The sequence below is a fragment of the Rattus norvegicus genome, chromosome 1 (genome assembly GCF_036323735.1).
Source record: "Rattus norvegicus strain BN/NHsdMcwi chromosome 1, GRCr8, whole genome shotgun sequence".
NCBI classification, from domain to species: Eukaryota; Metazoa; Chordata; class Mammalia; order Rodentia; family Muridae; genus Rattus; species Rattus norvegicus.
This window is the reverse complement of record NC_086019.1, coordinates 90,918,203-90,938,696: the sequence shown is the minus strand read 5'-3', so window position 1 is coordinate 90,938,696 and position 20,494 is coordinate 90,918,203. Positions and strand designations below refer to the sequence as shown.

At 40.3% G+C, this 20,494-nt stretch overlaps 1 protein-coding gene across 1 annotated transcript; it reads right to left on the bottom strand.

The window, feature by feature from the left end:
• Positions 1-520: 520 nt before the first annotated feature.
• Positions 521-19,227, bottom strand: LOC103691092 (cytochrome P450 2B9-like). The gene is made up of 9 exons (XM_008759280.1): positions 19,222-19,227; positions 18,293-18,455; positions 18,003-18,152; positions 17,255-17,415; positions 14,892-15,068; positions 14,297-14,435; positions 5,946-6,133; positions 5,634-5,775; positions 521-702 (listed from the first exon to the last, which is right to left on the bottom strand). Exons 1-9 carry the CDS (start codon positions 19,225-19,227, stop codon positions 521-523), a joined length of 1,308 nt encoding a protein of 435 aa, XP_008757502.1.
• Between the last annotated feature and the right edge of the window lie 1,267 nt (positions 19,228-20,494).

Below are 20,494 nucleotides of genomic sequence, written 5' to 3'. Positions count from 1 at the left end.
TGCCTAGACAGAAGATGCAGGGACAGGATGCTAAGATAGAGCAGGAGAAAACCCCATGGTGTGTGACTGTGGCTTGTAGAGTATAGGAATCTAGATAATATTATGTGAAGTAAAAGACACAAGACACCAAAGATCACACACTAGTTTGATTCCATTTTACCTGAACCATACATATTAAGCACATCTATAGACAGAGAATTAAGACCATATACAGAGTTTATTAGCACATGTCATGGCACATGCAAAGCTAATAAGCAGGGACTGGAGCTGTTGGGAGGAAGAGGTAAATGACTCAGCATGAGATGTGGCCTCCAGAGGTCTTGTTCAAATGTCAAGAAATCCAGTGATTGATTTCTCCAATACATTCACAGGGGAGAACATGCCTTGGAGATTTGGAGAAGCCACAATAGGAGGAAGAATGTGAGCAGTGACCTTGGACCTGGTTTCCAGCAGGTCTTCAGAGGCACAAACATGGGGCCATTCTCAACAGAAGTGGGGACACCTGGGTGCCCCAGCTCAGTCAGTGGGCCAAGAAGCAGATCTGGTACACTTGGGGTATTCTTCCAATACCACTCTCTTTGGGAGTGAGATCAATGTCTTTAGGAGCCACAGGGCTGGACACGGAGAAGTTCTGGAGGATGGTAGTGAAGAAAAGGAACAATTCATTGCGGGCAATGCTTTCACCAAGACAAATTCGCTTTCCTGTGGGCAAAGAAGATAAGCCATGATGTACTCTTTTGGTCTGGTACTGCTAAGTATTCAAATGCTAAATATTGTACCCCACTGTCTGGTTGCTTCTGAAGAGCAGATCCTCATTGTCACACCAAGTGATACTATGTAAATATTGCTCCATAATTTAAAACTACTGATTGAATAAATATGCCTATAGCTTGTTGCAGGGCAGAAGAGAGGTAGGCAGAGCTTTGGTTCCTGTGCTTTGCATCTGAGGTAGAGACTATGAGAAGAGAGAGAGAGAGGAGGAAAGATGAAGGTACCATGGGATAAGTGGATGGTGAGTGCATGGCCATGAGGGTCAACCAGATGGAGTAGGAGTGGCCTAGAAGGAATATGGCAAGTGATATCCTGGGATTACTGACAGAGAAGTAGACAAAATAACATAGAGGGTTGATTTTTGCCCAGGTCTACTGCTTTAAGGCTTATTATCAATACAAAGGGGATTTTTGTCTTTTATGTGGGAGCTAAATTTTCAAGGGTAAGGTAGAAACCCCAAATATTTGCATTAGCAACATTTTGGTACCCAATGTGGAGCTCCAACACATGATTCTGAGACCCAAAGGCATGCTAGTTTGGCACACATGATTCCAATGGGTCAGAGAATGAGCTAAAATACAACTGCACCCTGACCCCAATAGCTGATTTCACACCAGGTAGGTAACAGAACCCATGAGCTAAGATGTCAGATTTTAACACCAGTCTGAGTTCTTGAGAAACACTTCTGTGCTCTGCTACAGAAGTGTAGCTCTGGCTGCTCAGACCACAGAGCCACTGGATGCCCCTGCAAGGCAGTAAGTTAGGTGAAATTTGCTGCTTATGGAATAGGCTGCCCTGCTTCCCCCAGCCAAAAATCATAGAGAGATAACATAATATAAGATATCACACTACTTTGAGCAGTCAAAAACTTTATGTGAAATGAGGGGCTCCCACAGGAAAACTAATGACAGCTCATGAAAGATAACATGAAATGCGGTGTCACACTGCTCTGAACAACCACACTCCTTAGTCATGGGGCTTCCACAGGAGAACTGATAATGGCTCAGTCTAGCACATGATACATAACCCAGGCTGAAACTTTTGAGAAAATACAATTTCTTGAGGATATGCTTGGACACTGAGATAGAAAGGAGTTTAAATAAACTTGAATACAGAGAAGGATATTAAATCTAAAGGGAAAAAGAAAGCTAAATAAATACACATAGATAGTAATCTCTAGAAATGGGAAAAAGATAAAAAATTGATATTAATGTTTTCAAGATAATGTTTACATAGATAGATACTAAATAAATAAACTCATGCCTTTAATCTCAATATTTGAAAATAAAAACAGGGCAGTAGGTTCCTGTGAGTACAAGACCAGCCTGATCTACAGAGAAAACCAAGTCAGTCTTGGCTATACAAAGAATCTGGAGTCCGTACAATTTTGCATTGATTTATCACAATGAAAATGGTTATATGTCCAACGGTAATGATAATATCATAAATCCATTTTGTGAAAGGTTAAAATGGAGCAGATCTAGATAAAAACAGGAATGGTATATTGGATAAGTCTATACTTTTGGTGACTTCAAACTGCTGGACAAATGATATGTTGGAAGGGAGGCTTTGTGTTTGTTTCGACAGAAAAGTAAAAAAGGCTTTGGATTCTATCCAAACAGATAAAAATTATATTTGACTGTGGAAGACCACCTGAAGACCTGGCTATAGACATGAAGGAGAAAATCAGAAGAACCTAACAGACAGGTGTGGTGTGAATGGTCTATCTATTTGGGAACAATTCTAAAATTGACTAGAACATAAAAATGTCTATAGGCAAAACTTCCGGTATGCATGGCCAATAAATCTTGTTGGCTACAAAATTCTCATGACTTGCATACCATCCCTTCAGATAGCATGAGTGGAGACTTATATTGAAGTTTAGATGTATAATCAAGCTAGCTCAGAAAGAAAGGCCTGTGTCTTTCACCTGCTCAGACAAAAAGCAGAAAAAAAATCCTTAAATGATCTGTGCACCTTGCACATTCTATACAAGTGTTTTTATAAAGCTATATAGTGCTTGTAAAATTTTATGTTATAAAATGGGACACCCAGATACCAAAAAAGAAGCCCTAACAGGATCTACCTTGCGGGATGCTAAGACACCCGAATCTATCTCAAACTGCCTCAATTCTGTTTCCTCAAAGACTTGCTTCCAAAACAGCTCCAAAGAAAGCTGCTAACCCCAGATTATCTCTATTCACCCAGTCTTACATAAATTTGATTCAAAATCCATACTGATCCTGTCATTACTTCATTTAATCCTTAAATTTCACAGCACAACAAACAGATACTAGAAAACAAATACTAGCTTTATTTTGACGTAATCATTTTCCCAACTTTCTTGGGTCCCCAAAAAGGAATTCTAACTCAAAAAAGAGGACACAAATATAAAAAGATCATCATCCCAATCTGTTAAATTTGTGTAGATTATTTTGGTCATTTTATGAATTATAGTTATGCTGTTATTTAAGGGGATGGTTACAAAGTTATGGTCTTGGACAAAAGGAAACAAAATGGGGAGCATAGACTCAGGGATTTCTATCTTGCCTTTACTTTTCTCTATCCTTTCTTAGATAAAGGGAAGGGGTTGAAAAGAAAAAAGGAGGAATATAGACATATATAAAATAATAGAGTAAAGGATAAAATAGGAAATCTACTCTCCAACTTAGAGTTATTGTTATTCTTAAATAAGGTTATTTCTATTGCATCAGTACAAAAACTGTGCATTGATACAGGTTTGATGTTTTCATTGGTCTGAAGCTTTGTATATTGACTCAAAATTTAAGGTTAATTTTGTTACAATATGATATATGTGGGTTTCAAAAGTTATAGAAGTGTTATACCTAGTGGCTCATTTGAAAATGCAAAATTTAGTCGCCGTTCTTTTAGTAGCTTCTATTGCAAATCTTTGTATGGTTAAAAAGTACAAGTTAATAGTCAGACATCAAACTGTTGGTCATGTCAGGCACTAGTCTGATTATCACAGAAATACACATCCTAGGTTGAACAGATAATAGGTAGCTGGAAACAGGCAATGTTTGTTCATACATGCTATGAATAGATTAATGGTCTTCAAAAACCTCAGACTCAGACACTATGGCATTTAAAGACGTTTCATTAACTTAAGGCTTTTTTTGAATTTGAGACATGTCAGCTCCTGGCAGCACCCCATTTATCTTGGAAGAACATGATAAGCATTGAAGGACCTTCACTGGAGATGCCCTCAAAGGTGGCAAGTTGCCACTGAGCAAAGAATGCCTCAACCTTATACTACAGATAAAATGTCATCCAAAGTAGACAAACTGAAACACAGGACAGTTGACTGCTGTATTCTGCTAAGATAGGGAAAGCAAGTCTTATACAACTCCTGCTTCACAAATATGCCTGTCAGATATACTAAACCAGAACCCTGAAGATAGATGCTCCAACTTTATATAGATTACTATGTAGCCTTATAGAAGTTAGCAGGCAGCGAGCTGTCTGCCATGTCTATAGTTTTAGAAACAGCTTGCCTGCACATCCTACATACTAACATAATATTTATTCCTTCATAAGTCTTTGATGGGGTTGAAGACTAGAGAGTTAGTTATAGTCTCACAATTAAATTTATGTAATAAAGGATCTAGAAAATGTTTTATGGCTTAAGAAGACATTTTAAAATTGGTAAATAAAAGTTAGAGGTTTTAAAAGGCATTCCATAAAGATTGGAGGAAATCATAAATGAATACTTTGAGGTTGATAACTGCAAATTATAAAAGTTAAAGAGTTTAAATCTCAAGATTTTAATAAAACTGATTTAAATAGACAACTCTGATATCACAAAATAGCGTGAAAAATAATGTACTATCTCCTACATTTCTGCTAAGTCACAGTTCAGCAAGAAAACACTTGCCTAAAATCCCTTAGTGAGAGATGAGGTAAGAGAGTCTCAGCAGCAGGAGAGCACCTTCTAGAATGCAACAGGGAGGGGCAGAATGTGTGGTATGTTTGGAAGAGAACTTAGTTAACAGACACAGAGCCCTGGCTCATCTTTAGAATAAAAGGGTGCATGGGGCAGAGGGTAGAGAGAGGACTATCAGCTTAAGAATTGGTTATAGAACATTTCTGTCTTCAAAGATAACACACCTGAACCCAAACTTTCCATGTTTAAATCCTATAGAGGCCATTACACTTATGGAATTTGGCTGAAGGGAGCTTCTATATGTTACAAAATAACCAATCACAATAGGCAGCTGAACTTCACACTGACATGAGATTCTATTCTTCTAAAGAAGAACAAGTCACAGTGACTCTTAGAAGTTAACCAATGCCAGGAAACCAACTACTACTGCAAGGCCAAGTAAGTCAAAGGTGGAGTTGGTACCAATCAGGCTGTGTAAACATACAGAGCTCCCTTTTTTTTCTATAGTCACTGTCTGCCAACACTGATGGGTACTATAACTCCGAACTTCCTCTGGTTCAAGTTAATGACCATTATGAATGATTCTTTTGCTCAAATCAATGCTCACAATTTTTATTTCTTTTACAATGTAATAGGCCAGAGTATGTAAACAGGGACAAGTATATCAATACATGTTCTGTCTACCCAGTGTTCACAGACAAATGCCTCCCTAGCCTCAAGACCCTACTCAGCTAATATTAGTGGTTGTTACTGCTGTTTCTTAATGAAATGAAGTTACTCAGGTTTAGAGACTATTAGATACTTCCATAAAGTCCTCCTGGCTAGGATGCCCCATTAGTTCAACAATCCCCTCAAGGGACATAGCCAGGGTGAATGGATGGGTCAGTAAAGGCAGTTAGAAATCTGAGGGTGGGCCTAACCTCTAGTGTCTGGGAAAGGACTCACAGGTCTGTCTTACCTGTGGAGAAGGGCAGAAAAGCTTCAATTATCTTCAGTGCCCCATTGGCATCCAGAAAGTGCTGAAGATTGAAGATGTCTGGTTGTTCAAAGTACTGTGGATCATGGAGAACTGAACTCAGGATGGGGAACACCTCAGTGTTCTGCAAGAAGTTACATGATACAAAGATGTTAATATACCCTGACTCCCCTATGCAAAAGAGTCAATCCCAAGAAACACAAAATGCTGGGAAACCACAGACAGGATGAGGTTGGTGATTAGGAGAGTGGAGTAGCTCATAGAGTAGCAATGAAGAATCACAGCTGGTCTCACCTTAGGGAGCAGGTACCCTCGGAAAATGGTGTCTTTGATGACTCTGTGTGGTGTTCCAATAGGGGCAAGATCTGAAAATCTCTGAATCTCATGGATAACTGCCTCGGTGTATGGCATTTTGCTGCGGTCATCCAGGGTAGGTAGCCGGTGTGAGCCAATCACACAATCAATCTCTTTTTGGACTTTCTCTAAATAGAAAAGGGGAAAGGCACGAACCTCACTGAGCCTGGCCCATAGCTCCCTGCTCCCAAACACTGTAGGAGAGAGCTCAGTGCCCAGACAGGTAGGCACACCTGAGATTGCAGGGCAGGAGACACCGCCAGTACTGCCCACCCTTGCCCATGTCCCTGGCCCAAGAGGAAACTATATAGGACCTCCAGGAACAGGAAGATAGGGGCACTCAACTCTGTGGTCCAGACAATGCCTGGATCTTAAGGGATCAGGCCAAACAGCTCCCTGCACCCAAATCCCATGGGAGGGAGAGCTAGAACTTAAGAGGGGCAGACATGCATGGGAAGCCAGAGGAGACTACTCTATGACTACATTTCTGACTCTAGAGGAAATGGTCTAGCACTATCTGGGCTCCATGTGCACAGGGTCATGACAGAAGGCAGGGCAGGCCCTTTTGGTTGCTGCCCTCATGGAGAGCTGAAACCCGGCCCTGAGAAGTGAATTCAGGCCCAAGACCAGAGGTCAAACCAACTTTTCTGCTCCAAGTGACCGGCCTGGTGGACTCACAACACAATGCCCACAGGAACACCTGAAGACCAGTAGACAGGAACAACTACACGCCTGAAAGCAAAACACTCTGTTCCCATATCTGGCTGAAAGAGAACAGGAAAACAGGTCTACAGCACTCCTAACACACAGGCCTAGAGGACAGTCTAACCACTGTCAGAAATAGCAGAACAAGGTAACACCAGTGAAAACCTGATGGCGAGAGGCAAGCTCAGGAAACCAAGCAGCAGAAAGCAAGACTACATGGCATCATCAGAGGCGATTCCTACCACCAAAGCAAACACTGAATATCCAAACACACCAGAAAAGCAAGATCCAGATTTAAAATCACATTTGACCATGATGATGGAGGACTTCAAGAATGACATAAAGAACTCCCTTAGAGAAATGCAGGACAACACAAATAAACAAGCAGAAGCCTATAGAGAGGAATCACAAAAGTCCCTGAAAGAATTCCAAGAAAACACAAACAGGTGAAGGAATTAAAAATGGAAATAGAAGCAATAAGAAAAGCACAAAGGGAGACAACCCTGGATATAGAAAACCAAAGGAAGAGAAAGGAGCCATATACAAGCATCACCAACAGAATGCAAGAGATAGAAGGGAGAATATCAGGAACAGAAGATTCCATAGAACTCATCAACACAACTGTCAAAGATAATGTAAAACAGAAAAAGCTACTGGCCCAAAACATACAGGAAATTCAGGACACAATGAAAAGATCAAACCTAAGGATAATAGGTATTGAAGAGAGTGAAGACTCCCAAATCAAAGGACCAGTAAATATCTTCAACATCATAGAAGAAAACTTCACTAACCTAAAGAAAGAGAAGCCCATAAACATACAAGAAGCCTACAGAACTCCAAATAGATTGGACCAGAAAAGAAACTCCTTCTGTCACATAATAGTCGAAACACCAAATGCACAAAATAAAGAAAGAATATTAAAAGCAGTAAGGGAAAAAGGTCAAGTAACATATAAAGACAGACCTATCAGAATTAAACCAGTCTTCTCACCAGAGACTATGAAAGCCAGAAGATCCTGGACAGAAATCATACAGACCCTAAGAGAACACGAATGCCAGTACAGGTTACTGTATCCAGCAAAACACTCTATTACCATAGATGGAGAAACCAAAATATTCCATGACAAAACCAAATTTACACAATATCTTTCTACACATCCAGCCATACAAAGGATAATAAATGGTAAAAAAAACCAACACAAGGAGGCAAGCTACACCCTAGAAAAAGCAAGAAACTAATCATTTTGCAACAAAACAAAGACAAGCATAAACATAATCTCACATCCAAATATGAATATAACAGGAAGCAATAATCACTATTCCTTAATATCTCTCAACATCAATGGTCTCAACTCTCCAATAAAAAGACATAGATTAACAAATTGGATACGCAATGAGAACCCTACATCCTGCTGCCTACAGGAAACACACCTCAGAGACAAAGACAGACACTACCTCAGGGTGAAAGGCAGGAAAACAACTTTCCAAGCAAAGGGTCGGAAGAAGCAAGCTGGAGTAGCCATTCTAATATAACTAAAAGTCATCAAAAAGATAAGGAAGGACACTTCATATTCATCACAGGAAAAATCCACCAAGATGAACTCTAAATCCTAAATATGTATGCTCCAAATACAAGGGCACCTACGTACATAAAAGAAACCTTACTAAAGCTCAAAGCAAACATTGACATTCACACAATAATAGTAAGAGATTTCAACACCACACTATCATCAATGGATAGATCATGGAAACGGAAACTAAACAGAGATATAGACAGACTAAGAGAACTTATGAGCCAAATGGATTTAACAGATATTTATAGAACATTCTATCCTAAAACAAAAGGATATCCCTTATTTTCACCACCACATGGTACTTTCACCAAAATTGACCATATAATCAGTCTTAAAACAGGTCTCAACAGATACAAAGGATAGAAATAATCCCATGCATCTTTTCAGACCATCACGGGCTAAAGCTGGTATTCAATAACAATAAGGAAAGAATGCCAACATCTACATGGAAGTTGAACAATGCTCTATTCAATGAAAAACTAGAAATAAAAAAAGAAATTAAAGACTTCTTAGAATTTAATGAAAATGAAGGTACAACATACCCAAACTTATGGGACACAATGAAAGCTATGCTAAGAGGAAATCTCATAGCTCTGAGTGCCTGCAGAAAGAAACAGGAGAGATAATATATCAGCAACTTGACAGCACACATAAAAGCTCCTGAACAAAAAGAAACAAATACATCCAGGAGGAGTAGAAGGCAGGAAATAGTCAAACTCAGAGCTGAAATCAACCAAGTAGATTCAAAAAGGACTATACAAAGAATCAACGGAACCAAAAGTTCGTTCTTTGAGAAAATCAACAAGATAGATAAACCCTTAGCCAGACTAACCAGAGGACACAGAAAGTGTGTGCAAATTAAAAAGATCAGAAATGAATAGGGAGACATAGCAACAGAGTCAGAGAAAATTCAAAAAATCATTGGATCTTACTACAAAAGCCTGTATTTAACAAAACTTGAAAATCTGGGGAAAATTGACAATTTCCTATATAGATACCAGGTACCAAAGTTAAATCAGGAATAAATAAACAATTTAAAGAACCCCATAACTCCTAACGAAATAGAAGCAGTCACTGAAAGTCTCCCAACCAAATAGAGCCCAGGTTCAGATGGGTTCAGTGCAGAATTCTATCAGACCTTCATAGAAGACCTCATACCAATACTATCCAAATTATTCCACAATATTGAAACAAAGGGAGCGATAATGAATTCCTTCTATGAAGTCACAATTACTCTTATACATAAATCACACAAAGACTCAACAAAGAAAGAGAACTTCAGACCAATTTCCCTTATGAATATCGATGCAAAAGTACTCAATAAAATTCTTCCAAACCAAATCCAAGAGGACATCAAAACAATCATCCATCATGATCAAGTAGGCTTCATTCCAGGGATGCAGGGATGGTTTAATATATGGGAAACCATCAACGTAAACCACTATATAAACAAACTGAAAGATAAAACCCACAAGATCATGTCATTTGATGCTGAGAAAGCATTTGACAAAATTCAACACCCCATCATGATAAAAGTCTGGGAAAGAATAGGAATTTAAGGCCCATACCTAAACATAGTAAAAGCCATATACAGCAAACCATTAGCTAAGATTAAAATAAATGGAGAGAAACTTAAAGCAATCCCACTAACATCAGGGACTAGACAAGGCTGCCCACTCTCTCTACTTATTCAATAAAAGTCTCAAAGTCCTAGCCACAGCAATCAGATAACAAAAGGAGACCAAAGGGATACAGACTGGAAAGGAAGAACTCAAAATATCGCTATTTGCAGATGATATGATTATATATTTAAGTGATCCCAAAAGTTCCACCAGAGTACTACTAAAGCTGATAAACAACTTCAACAAAGTGTCTGGGTATAAAATTAACTCAAATAAATCAGTAGCCTTCCTCTACACAAAAGAGAAACAAGCCGAGAAAGAAATTAGGGAAATGCCACCCTTCATAATAGTCCAAAATGACATAAAATACCGTGGTGTGACTTTAACCAGGCAAATGAAAGATCTGTGTGATAAGAACTTCAAGCCTCTGAAGAAAGAAATTGAAGAAGATCTCAGAAGATGGAAAGATCTCCCATGCTCATGGATTGGCAGGATTAATATAGTAAAAATTGCCATTTCACCAAAAATTATCTACCAATTCAATGCAATCCCAATCAAAATTCCAACCCAGTTCTTCATAGAGTTAGACAAAACAATTTGCAAATTCATCTGGAATAATAAAAGACCCAGAATAGCTAAAACTGTTCTCAACAATAAAAGTACTTGCGGGGGAACCACTATCCCAGAACTCAAGAATTATTACAGAGCAATAGTGATTTTAAAAAACTGTGTGGTATTGGTACAGAGACAAGCAGACAGACCAGTGGAATAGAATTGAATACGCAGAAATGAACCCACACACTTATATTCACTTGATTTTTGACAAAGGAGCCAAAATGGAAAAAAGATAGCATTTTCAGCAAATGTTGCTAGTTCAACTGGAGGTCAGCATGTAGAAGAATGCAGATTGATACATTCTTATTACCCTGTACAAAGCTTAAGCCCAAGTAGACCAAGGACCTCCACATCAAACCAGATACCCTCAAACTAATAGAAGAAAAAGTGGGGAAGAATCTCGAACACATGGGCACTGGAGAAAATTTCCTGAACAAAACACCAATGGCTTATGCTCTAAGATCAAGAATCGACAAATGGGATCTCTTAAAACTGCAAAGCTTCTGTAGGGCAAAGGACCATGTTGTTAGGACAAAACAGCAACCAACAGGTTGGGAAAAGATCTTGACTGATCCTACAACTGATAGAGGGCTTATATCCAAAATATACAAAGAACTCACGAAGTTAGACTGCATGGAGACAAATAACCCTATTAAAAAATGGGGTTCAGAGCTAAACAAAGAATTCACAGCTGAGGAAAGACAAATGACTGAGAAGCACCTAAAGAAATGTTCAACGTCTTTAGTCATAAGGGAAATGCAAATCAAAACATCCCTGAGATTGCACCTCATACCAGTCAGAATGCCTAAGATCAAAATCTCAGGTGACAGTAGATGCTGATGAGGATGTAGAGAAAGAAGAACATTCCTCCATTGTCGTTGGGATTGCAGACTGGTACAACCATTCTGGAAATCAGTCTGGAGGTTCTTCAGTAAATTAGAAATTGAACTACCTGAGGACCCAGCTATAACACTCTTGGGCATAAACCCAAAAGATGCCCCAACATATAACAAAGACACATGCTCCACTATGTTCATAGCAGCCTTATTTATAATAGCCAGAAGCTGGAAAGAACTCAGATGCCCTTTAACACAGGAATGGATACAGTAAATGTGGTACATCTACACAATGGAATACTAATCAGCTATGAAAAACAATGACTTTATGATATTCATAGGCAAATGGATGGACTGGAAAATATCATCCTGAGTGAGGGAATCCAATCACAGGAAAACACACATGGTATGCACTCATTGATTAGTGGCTATTAGCCCAAATGCTTGAGTTACTCTAGATGCACAGAACACATGAAACTCAAGAAGGATGACCAAAATGTGAATATTTCACTCCTTCTTTAAAAGGGGAACAAGATTACCCTTGGGAGGGAATAGGGAGGCAAAGTTTAGAACAGAGGCGGAAGGAATACCCACTCAGATCCTGACCCACATGTGGCCCATACATATACAGTCACCAAACTTGATAAGATGGATGAAGCAAAGAAGTACACACTGACAGGAACTGGATGTAGATCTCTCCTGAGAGACACACCCAGAATTCAGCAAATCATAGGCGAATGCCAGCAGCAAACCACCGAACTGAGAATGGGACCCCCTTTGAAGCAATCGGAGAAAGGACTGAAAGAGCTTGAAGGGGCTTGAGACCCCATATGAACAACAATGCCTACCAACCAGAGCTTCCAGGGACTAAGCCACTACCCAAAGACTATACATGGGCTGACCCTGGGCTCCAACCGCATAGGTAGCAATGAATAGCCTGTTAAGAGAACCAGTGGAAGGGGAAGCCCTTGGTCCTGCCAAGAGTGAACTCACAGTGAACGTGATTGTTGTGGGGAGGGTGGTAATTGGGAGAGGTTGGGTAGGGGAACACCCATACAGAAGGGGAGTGGTAAGAGTAGGGGAATGTTGGACTGGAAATCAGGAAAGGGAATAACAGTTGAAATGTAAACAAGAAATACCCAATTTAATAAAGCTGGAGAAAAAAAGAAATAAAAGGTCTGTGATTTTTTTCTTTTTTTTTTCTTTTGGAGCTGGGGGCCGAACCCAGGGCCTTGAGCTTGCTAGGCAAGCGCTCTACCACTGAGCTAAATCCCCAACCCCAAAAGGTCTGTGATTTAATAAAGGTCCAGTTAAAGAAAAAAGAAAAGAAAGGGGGAAAGGTGGACCAGCTTTACTGGCTTTGTAGAAATGATATTGTATTGTATCAGTCAACAACCCAGGAAAGGGTGCAGTATGGAGACCCTGCTGCTGAATAACTGAGTGCTTTTGAGGGTACAATGTCCCATTCTTAAGTGCCTGTCTCTCTGTGCCCATGATTAAAACTATAAATCCATGATCTTCAAACTCATTTCAGCAGGGTTTCACTAAAGAAAGATAAATAGACAGCAAAGGGATACTACTCAGGGAGACTTTAGAGCAATCATAATGAGGAAAGAATGGGTGGGAGAGAAGCAGCAGGCATTCTCACTGTAGCAATAAATTGACTACACACACACACACACACACACACACACACACACATATACACACATACACTACAATGTTACATCGAACTTTACATTAAGAACTTGAAGCTATGTCCTCAGAAATGAAACAGAGAAGTAGATAGTTTAGTAATTAATCAATCAACAGTTGAATATAAAAATAATACACAAGAAAATTAATGGATAAATCAATATGCGAACAAATTCACATGTTAATGAAAGGAACATACTAGGGATTATGTATTCAAGTTGTAAATCAACAGATGATTTGATTAGTGGATTAATGGAAGAATGGATAGACAAACAGAAGAGGAATTCAAAGTCCATTTAGTGAAAGGATTAGGAAATGAAAACTGTCAATAAGAGAGATGAGTGTATGAACAAATCAATGGACAATAGTTTTTTTACTTTGCTGATCAAAGGACAAACATCTAAGTTGATTCATTGAATAAATAAATGAAATGCCCACGTTCATGATTAAAGGATCAGTAAGTACACAAATAATTAATCAGATGATTTATAAATGGATGGTTGATGAGGTGGATTCAAGGTGTGTGCATCTGTCTGTATGTGTGTCTGTGTGTGGTGTGTGTATGCATGCACACACAGGTACATGTGTACAAGTGTGCATGTATGCATATGAAATTTTGTGAATAAATGTTTAGGAGAAAGATAGAAGGATGAGTGAGTAAATAGGTCTTTGGATAGAAAGATGCTTAAATGTATGAAAGAATGACTGAAGGAACAGGTAGATGACAGGTTCATTGATAGGTGGACAAATAGATGGGTAAATGAATAAAATAAGTACATGGATGAAGAGGTGAATGAATAGAAAGATGATAATCAATGAATAAAGCATTGAAGGAAAGCAGAAAGAAAGGAATAAAGGGTGGGAAAGAATGATACATTAATGGATGGATGGATGAATGGATGGATGGATGGATGGATGGATGGATGGATGGATGGATGAATGGATGGATGGATAGGTGGATGGACAGATACATGGGTGGGAGGGTGGATGGTTGAATGGATGGATGGATGGATGGATAAATAGGTGGACAGATGCATGGACATATAGTTAAAACTTTTAGTGATAGGAGAAAATAATAGAAAACTGGACAGCTGAGTGTTCATCCACACAAAATGAACAGCACTACCCTAGTTTTGAAGAGTTCCAGATATAAGTCGTCAATGTTTCATTGACCCACCACCCAAAAGAAACTCCTGCAGGCAAAAGGGAACTAGAAAATCCCCCAATTGTTCACATGTGGCATACCTGTGATATGAGGGTACTTGAGCATGATCAGGAAGCCATAGCGGAGTGTGGTGCTGCTAGTCTCAGTGCCAGCAAAGAAGAGAGAGAGTACAGACGACAGTAGGTTCCAGTGATGGAACTCTGTATAATGGTTTGACTTCTGGTTCCAGATAGGAGAGAGAAGGATGGGTCAGGGGTGACCAGAACTTTGCAATGAGAAGCACTCATGTCTGGGCACTGTCATTCTGTTTTTAAATCTCATACTAAATGGACCTCTGGACAGTACTAAGTTCTAGACGATGTCCCTTGGCTTCCATCTTCCCTATCTACTTTTCTCTTTCATGGTTAATCATGTCTGTCTCCCAGGTTCTTTCTTCTTTTATGGTCTTTCTGCTCTTTGACCTTTGCCCTGTGTTTCCTCCTCAGCCATACCCATTTTCTCCTCCCTATGTTCTCTGCCCTTCCTTTCTCTGTTCTTTATTTTCCAGATGTTCTGCTTCTCCTCCACTCTGTTTCTACCTCTCCTCACATCCTCTGTTCCCTCCCCTCTTTTTCTCTGACACTATCCCCATCCTTCAGTCTCACACACCTCCTCTCTCATTCATGCAGGACTAACTTTCTCCATGTGCAGAAGGTAAGTATATATAAAGTCTCGTGGAGCATTTGGGTCCAAAGTGGCCCTGTGCTTCTCCACACTCTGGCCAATGAAGTCCAGGATTTCATGGAGGTTTCTGGAGATTTGTCTGTGGGCACCAGGAAAGTACTTCAGGACACCAGGGAAGAGTTCAAATACCTACAAGAAAGAATGGCTCAAGAGGTCACCTGAAGTCATCAGGTCCCAAGAAGTGGACCATGCTCTATTGTATTCACTGTTCTAATGCTATGAAAGACACCATGACCAAGGCAACTCTTACAAAAGAGAGCTTTGATTGGGCATTTGCCTATGGTTTCAGGTAAGTTCATTAATGTCATTGTAGGATGCACACAAGCACACAGGCAGACATGGGGCTGAGAGCTAACAACCTAATACATAGGCAGGTAGGAAGCACAAGAAGGAACATTGGGCCTTGCATGGACTTCAGAAACCTCAAAGAACACCCAGCAACACACTTCCTCCAAAGAAGAACACACCTGTCTATTCCTCAGAGTGGGACCCCTTCCCCTTTCCAGCATGGGGGATGGAGCAGAGACCTAGGGAATGGTCAAACAATAACCAGCCCAATTTGAGACCCATCCCATGGGCAAGTCTCTAACACTACTAATGATACTCTCTTATGCTTGCAGTCAGAAGCATGTTGTCTTCTGAGAAACTCCACCCAGCACCTGACTCAAACAGATACAGATACCCACAGCCAAACAGTGGATGGAGCTTGGGGATTCTTATGGAAAAACAGAAGTAAAGATTGTGGGGACCAAAGGGGATAAAAACACCACAGGAAGACCACCAGAGTCAACTAACCTGGATCCTTGGGGTTCTCAGAGTCTGAACCACCCAACAAAGAACATACATGGACTGGACCTAGGCCTCCATGCTTGCAGATAGCAGATGTGCAGCTTGGTCTTCATGTGTGTTTCCAACAACTTGTATGGGGTCTATCCTAAAAGCTGCTGCCTGTATGTGGGATGTTCTTCTAGCTAGGCTATCTTTTCTGTTCTCAGTGTGAGAGGTTAAGTCTAACCTCACAGAGATATGAAATGCCAAGGTGGGGAGATACCCAGAGGGGCCTACCCACTCAGTGCAGAAGGGAAGAGAGGTAGGGAAGAAGTATTGTGGGTGTGGGAGGATGAGATGTAAAGTGAATAAATAAAAATAAATGAATAAAATTTAAAAAGAAAGAAAATAAAGAGGTGAGAATGAAGGGCTCTGACAGGATCGAGCATGACCAACATGGCAAACATGGTGTCAGCAAGTTTTGCCTTTGACCCTTCTCCCCTTGCTAAACCATTAGATTGTATTTCTAAAGACTGTTCACTAGGTCCATTCCATTTGGCCACTGACTCATCCCTGAGACAGAACATCAGTGTCAAACCATTAACATTCATTATTTGGTTAATGTGCAGTCAAGACAAGAATTCACCCTAGACAGACTCCCTCTTTCCCCTTAAAACCCCACTCCTACAGAAGCATCTCCTTTCTGTTGCTGCTACTGTTGCTTTTCTGCCTTTGAAGCCTTTCTTCTTACTTGTTTCTCCAGGGGAATAAATCTTATTTGAGCCATGAGCTTGGAGTCTGAGTATGTTCTGTACTAACTCCAAGCAACCATCCTCTCTTATACTAGGTCTCCAAATTTGATGAAAAAATACACAAAGCACTTCTCTCTCTCTCTCTCTCTCTCTCTCTCTCTCTCTCTCTCTCCATATATGTACACTATATGCATGCATGCTTTTGAAATTCTGAATCCATCTCTAATCTTTTTCATGCCTTCTCTATCTCCATTTTCCTTTCCTTTGTTCTCTCTCTCTCTCTCTCTCTCTCTCACACACACACACACACACACACACACAACACACACACAATCTTCTTTGCTGAATTGTCTTTGTGTGTTTTAATTTCTGGGTTTTTGGTTTATGGGCACAGGGTTTCTCATGTAAGCAAGACTGACCTCCAACTTAATAGATAGTCAAGGATCACTCTGAATTTCCCATCTCTCTGCCTCCGTGTGCTGTAATTGGCCATGTTGTGTACCACTTCACCCAGGATATAAAAAGCTGGGACTCCTGCATGAAAACCAAGTCTTCCACTGTCTAGCTATACTCACATCATCCACTTTGTCACTTTGTATGTAGTGTATGGCTCTGTATTTCTACATTCAGGTCTCTCAAACTTGCTGACCATCACACCCGCCCTGCCTCAGGTCTCAGCCTCCTTTCTCCCCATTTTGTCTCTGCCTTTCTGCCAGCCCTAAGACACTCCCTCTTCCACCCACAAATCAGCTTCTTAACTCTGCCCTGGATGCTCCTCTCTCCCCATGCACTGACCTGACTGAAGATTGAGCTTAAGAGTGAAAACGTCTGATACATCAGATCCAGCAGGTGCAGGAATTGGTGATCTGTGTAGTCAAAGCACTCTCCAAAGACAATGGAGCAGATGATGTTGGATGTGATGCACTGGAAAAGGAAGGTGGGATCCAGGGGGGCTCCTGGAGGATGAGGAGGCAGGATAGAAGACATGAGGACAAGGACCTGGGGAACATTTGGCATCGCCACATCTCTGTGAGGCTGCCCCTTTCACTACAAAAGAATGGAAACATCTGCTACCACATTTGGCACATATGATGTACCATTTTGTTTAACTTCTATCAGTGCTGTACAGAAGATGTGATAGTAGTCATATACACAGTAAGGGATGCTAAATCCACTAATGGAATTATACTAATCCCAACTGGGATGAGGATCCTGGGACTCAGAGGTAGAGTGTGTGTAGTTATTCTCCATCTTGCATCTCCTCCCTCATTACTATTCTGACTCTGAGTTGATAAATAATTCTAAGAGGCAAGAAATAACAGAGAAAGATTCAAGGTTTACCTGTGTGAATTCACAAGCTCTGAACACTCCACTCCACTCTGCCAGTCTCCTCCACCCCTTCTCAGACTTCTAAGCTCTGGTGTTCCAGAGGCCATAAGGACATGCTGCCTGCTGCATTTGCATTTCAGATTCAGTCAAAGACCCTAGTTCTTGGAGAGTTTTTGCCTGCCAAACAGAATTGGGCCCTTTCTCTAAGACTCACCCTGGTATTTCTTCAGTTCCTCCACCAAACATTGGGATTCTTCCTTTATTCTCTCCTCCACACTCTTCTTTCTCATCCCAAAGTCTCTCATGGTGGCCATAGAGAATCGTCGAAGGGTCTTCCACTGTTCTCCACTGGAAAAGAATATACCTAAGAAGGTAGAGAAAGCATGTGTAGGCAGGTACATGGGAAGTTAAAGAATCCCAAGTCCTCCCCCACTGCTTAGGTTTCACCTGTCAGGTTCAATTTCCTGGGTCATGTGCTTCGCTCCACCATGTCCATTATCTCACCATAGTCCTGGAAAACTGGCTCAAGCCCAGCAATTGTCCCCCGGCCAGAGAAAGCCTCAGCATGGTCCACCAGAGCCTCTCTTATGGTCTGTGTCCCACATAACACGACCACTGGCCTCAGTCCTAAGTGCACTGTGAACACATCTCCATATTTTTCTTGAAGCTGCCAAGCATAATGGTAACAGGGTTGTTATACCCAGGAAAAAATTTGTTAAACTATTTAAACACTTAATAACAGATTAGTAAATAGCAACCTCCTCCCCTGGCTACATTTCTCCTTCTGAGGGTATAAGAGGTGAAAGGTTATTTAACCTCTGAGTCTGTATTGATTTATATGATGTCCTATACCAGTATACCAGTATATCAGTACTGTAGAGCACGGGAGCAAGGACAACATGGGAGTATAATCCTGGCACTGGGGAGGTAGAAACCAGAGAATCAGTAATCATCCTTGGCTACATGTCCAATTAGAGACCAGCCTGGTGTACTTAAGGCCCTATCTCAAAATAGATATAGATATGAATATGCATACACACACACACACACACACACACACACACACACACACACACATATATATATATATATATATATATATATATATATATATATATATATATATATATATATATCCTGGTATCTCATCCAAGAACCATCCTTCATGTAACCCACATTCAATCTGATCAATGCCACTGACAACATGTAGGCAAAATGAACCTGACCCATCCACTTGGTTACTTGGGCGGAGGGGGATGGGTGACCTCTGGTGGTGGTCTTGATGGTCAAACATGTCTACAGTACAGACTATTTGGAAACTACCTAGTAGGACAAACATCTCTGGGCGTCTCCAGGGAATTGGTCCAGGAATATCCAAACCTTCCAGTGCTGAAAGCCCTTGAATAGAATGGAGCATGTTACAAATAACCCACCCTCATCTTGTAACCTTTAGTTCAGTCTAGATTTCCAGGCAGCTAATAAAAATTAGATGCTAAAGAATTCATCAGCATCTGTGTTGTTTAGGGACTAATTCTATGAAAGAGCAAAACAAACTCTATACGTGTTGTGTTTAAATGTATTTATGGTTTCAGATGTGGTCACTCCATCAAATTTTATGCAACAGTACTAATAATTCACAGCTTGGATCAATGATATGAAAGAAGCTTGATGACTAAATGTTAACACAGAAGCAGTCTTTGTTTAGATCTGCTGCATCACAGTGACTTTCAAACACAGGATAGTTAGTTGCTGCACTTATTGAAATGGTGGGAAGGTAGTAGCTACAAGAGTATAAGACATGAACTGGTCTTGATGATAACTGATCCACACATGGATGATAAGATTGTGTTCATTCTGAAGATTCACTGAGCTGTAATTTTTTGGGTGATGATGACCCACTTCAACAATGTCTTCCCTCAAAACTTATAATTGGGGCTGGTGAAGTGATTCAATGGCTTGGGGCACTTCTGGTATTGCAGGGAACCTGAATTAGTCTGCCTCCCATGTTACGTAGTTAGTGACTGCCTGTAATGGCAGCTTCATGAGATTTGAGGTTCTCTTTTGGCTTGTACAGAAACCAGGTATGTATTTATGCACTTATACACACACAAACATACACACACAATTTTGATGATATATGAGAGAATGGGGAGGGAGGGAGAGATGACAGATAAGTGGATGGATAAATACACAGATGATAGGCAGAAGAATTGAAATACTTTATGGATATGAAGATACATACATACATACATATAGAGGTGACATATGAATGGGTGTATAAACACATAAATGATAGAAAAAGAGAGAGAAATATAGAGATAATTAAAAGATGATAGATGGTTGATAGGTGATAGATATATATTTGACACATAGATAAATGATAGGTGATATATGAGATAGATGATGATAGATAGATGATAGATAGATGATAGATAGATAGATAGATAGATAGATAGATAGATAGATAGATCATATTATTTTTGAACATTAGAGTTGAGGATCAGCAGTTAAGAGTACTTGCTGCAAAACCATGATGACCAGGGTTTGGATCCCAGTACCTAGGTAACAAGCCAGGGGATTCTTATGTGCCTGTTACCCCAGATTATAGTATTGGAGGGTTAAGATGGAAGATTTCTGGGACTTGCTGACTTCCAGACCCAGAATCAGGGCAAGACGCTGCTTCAGAGGACAAAGTAGTATGATAGA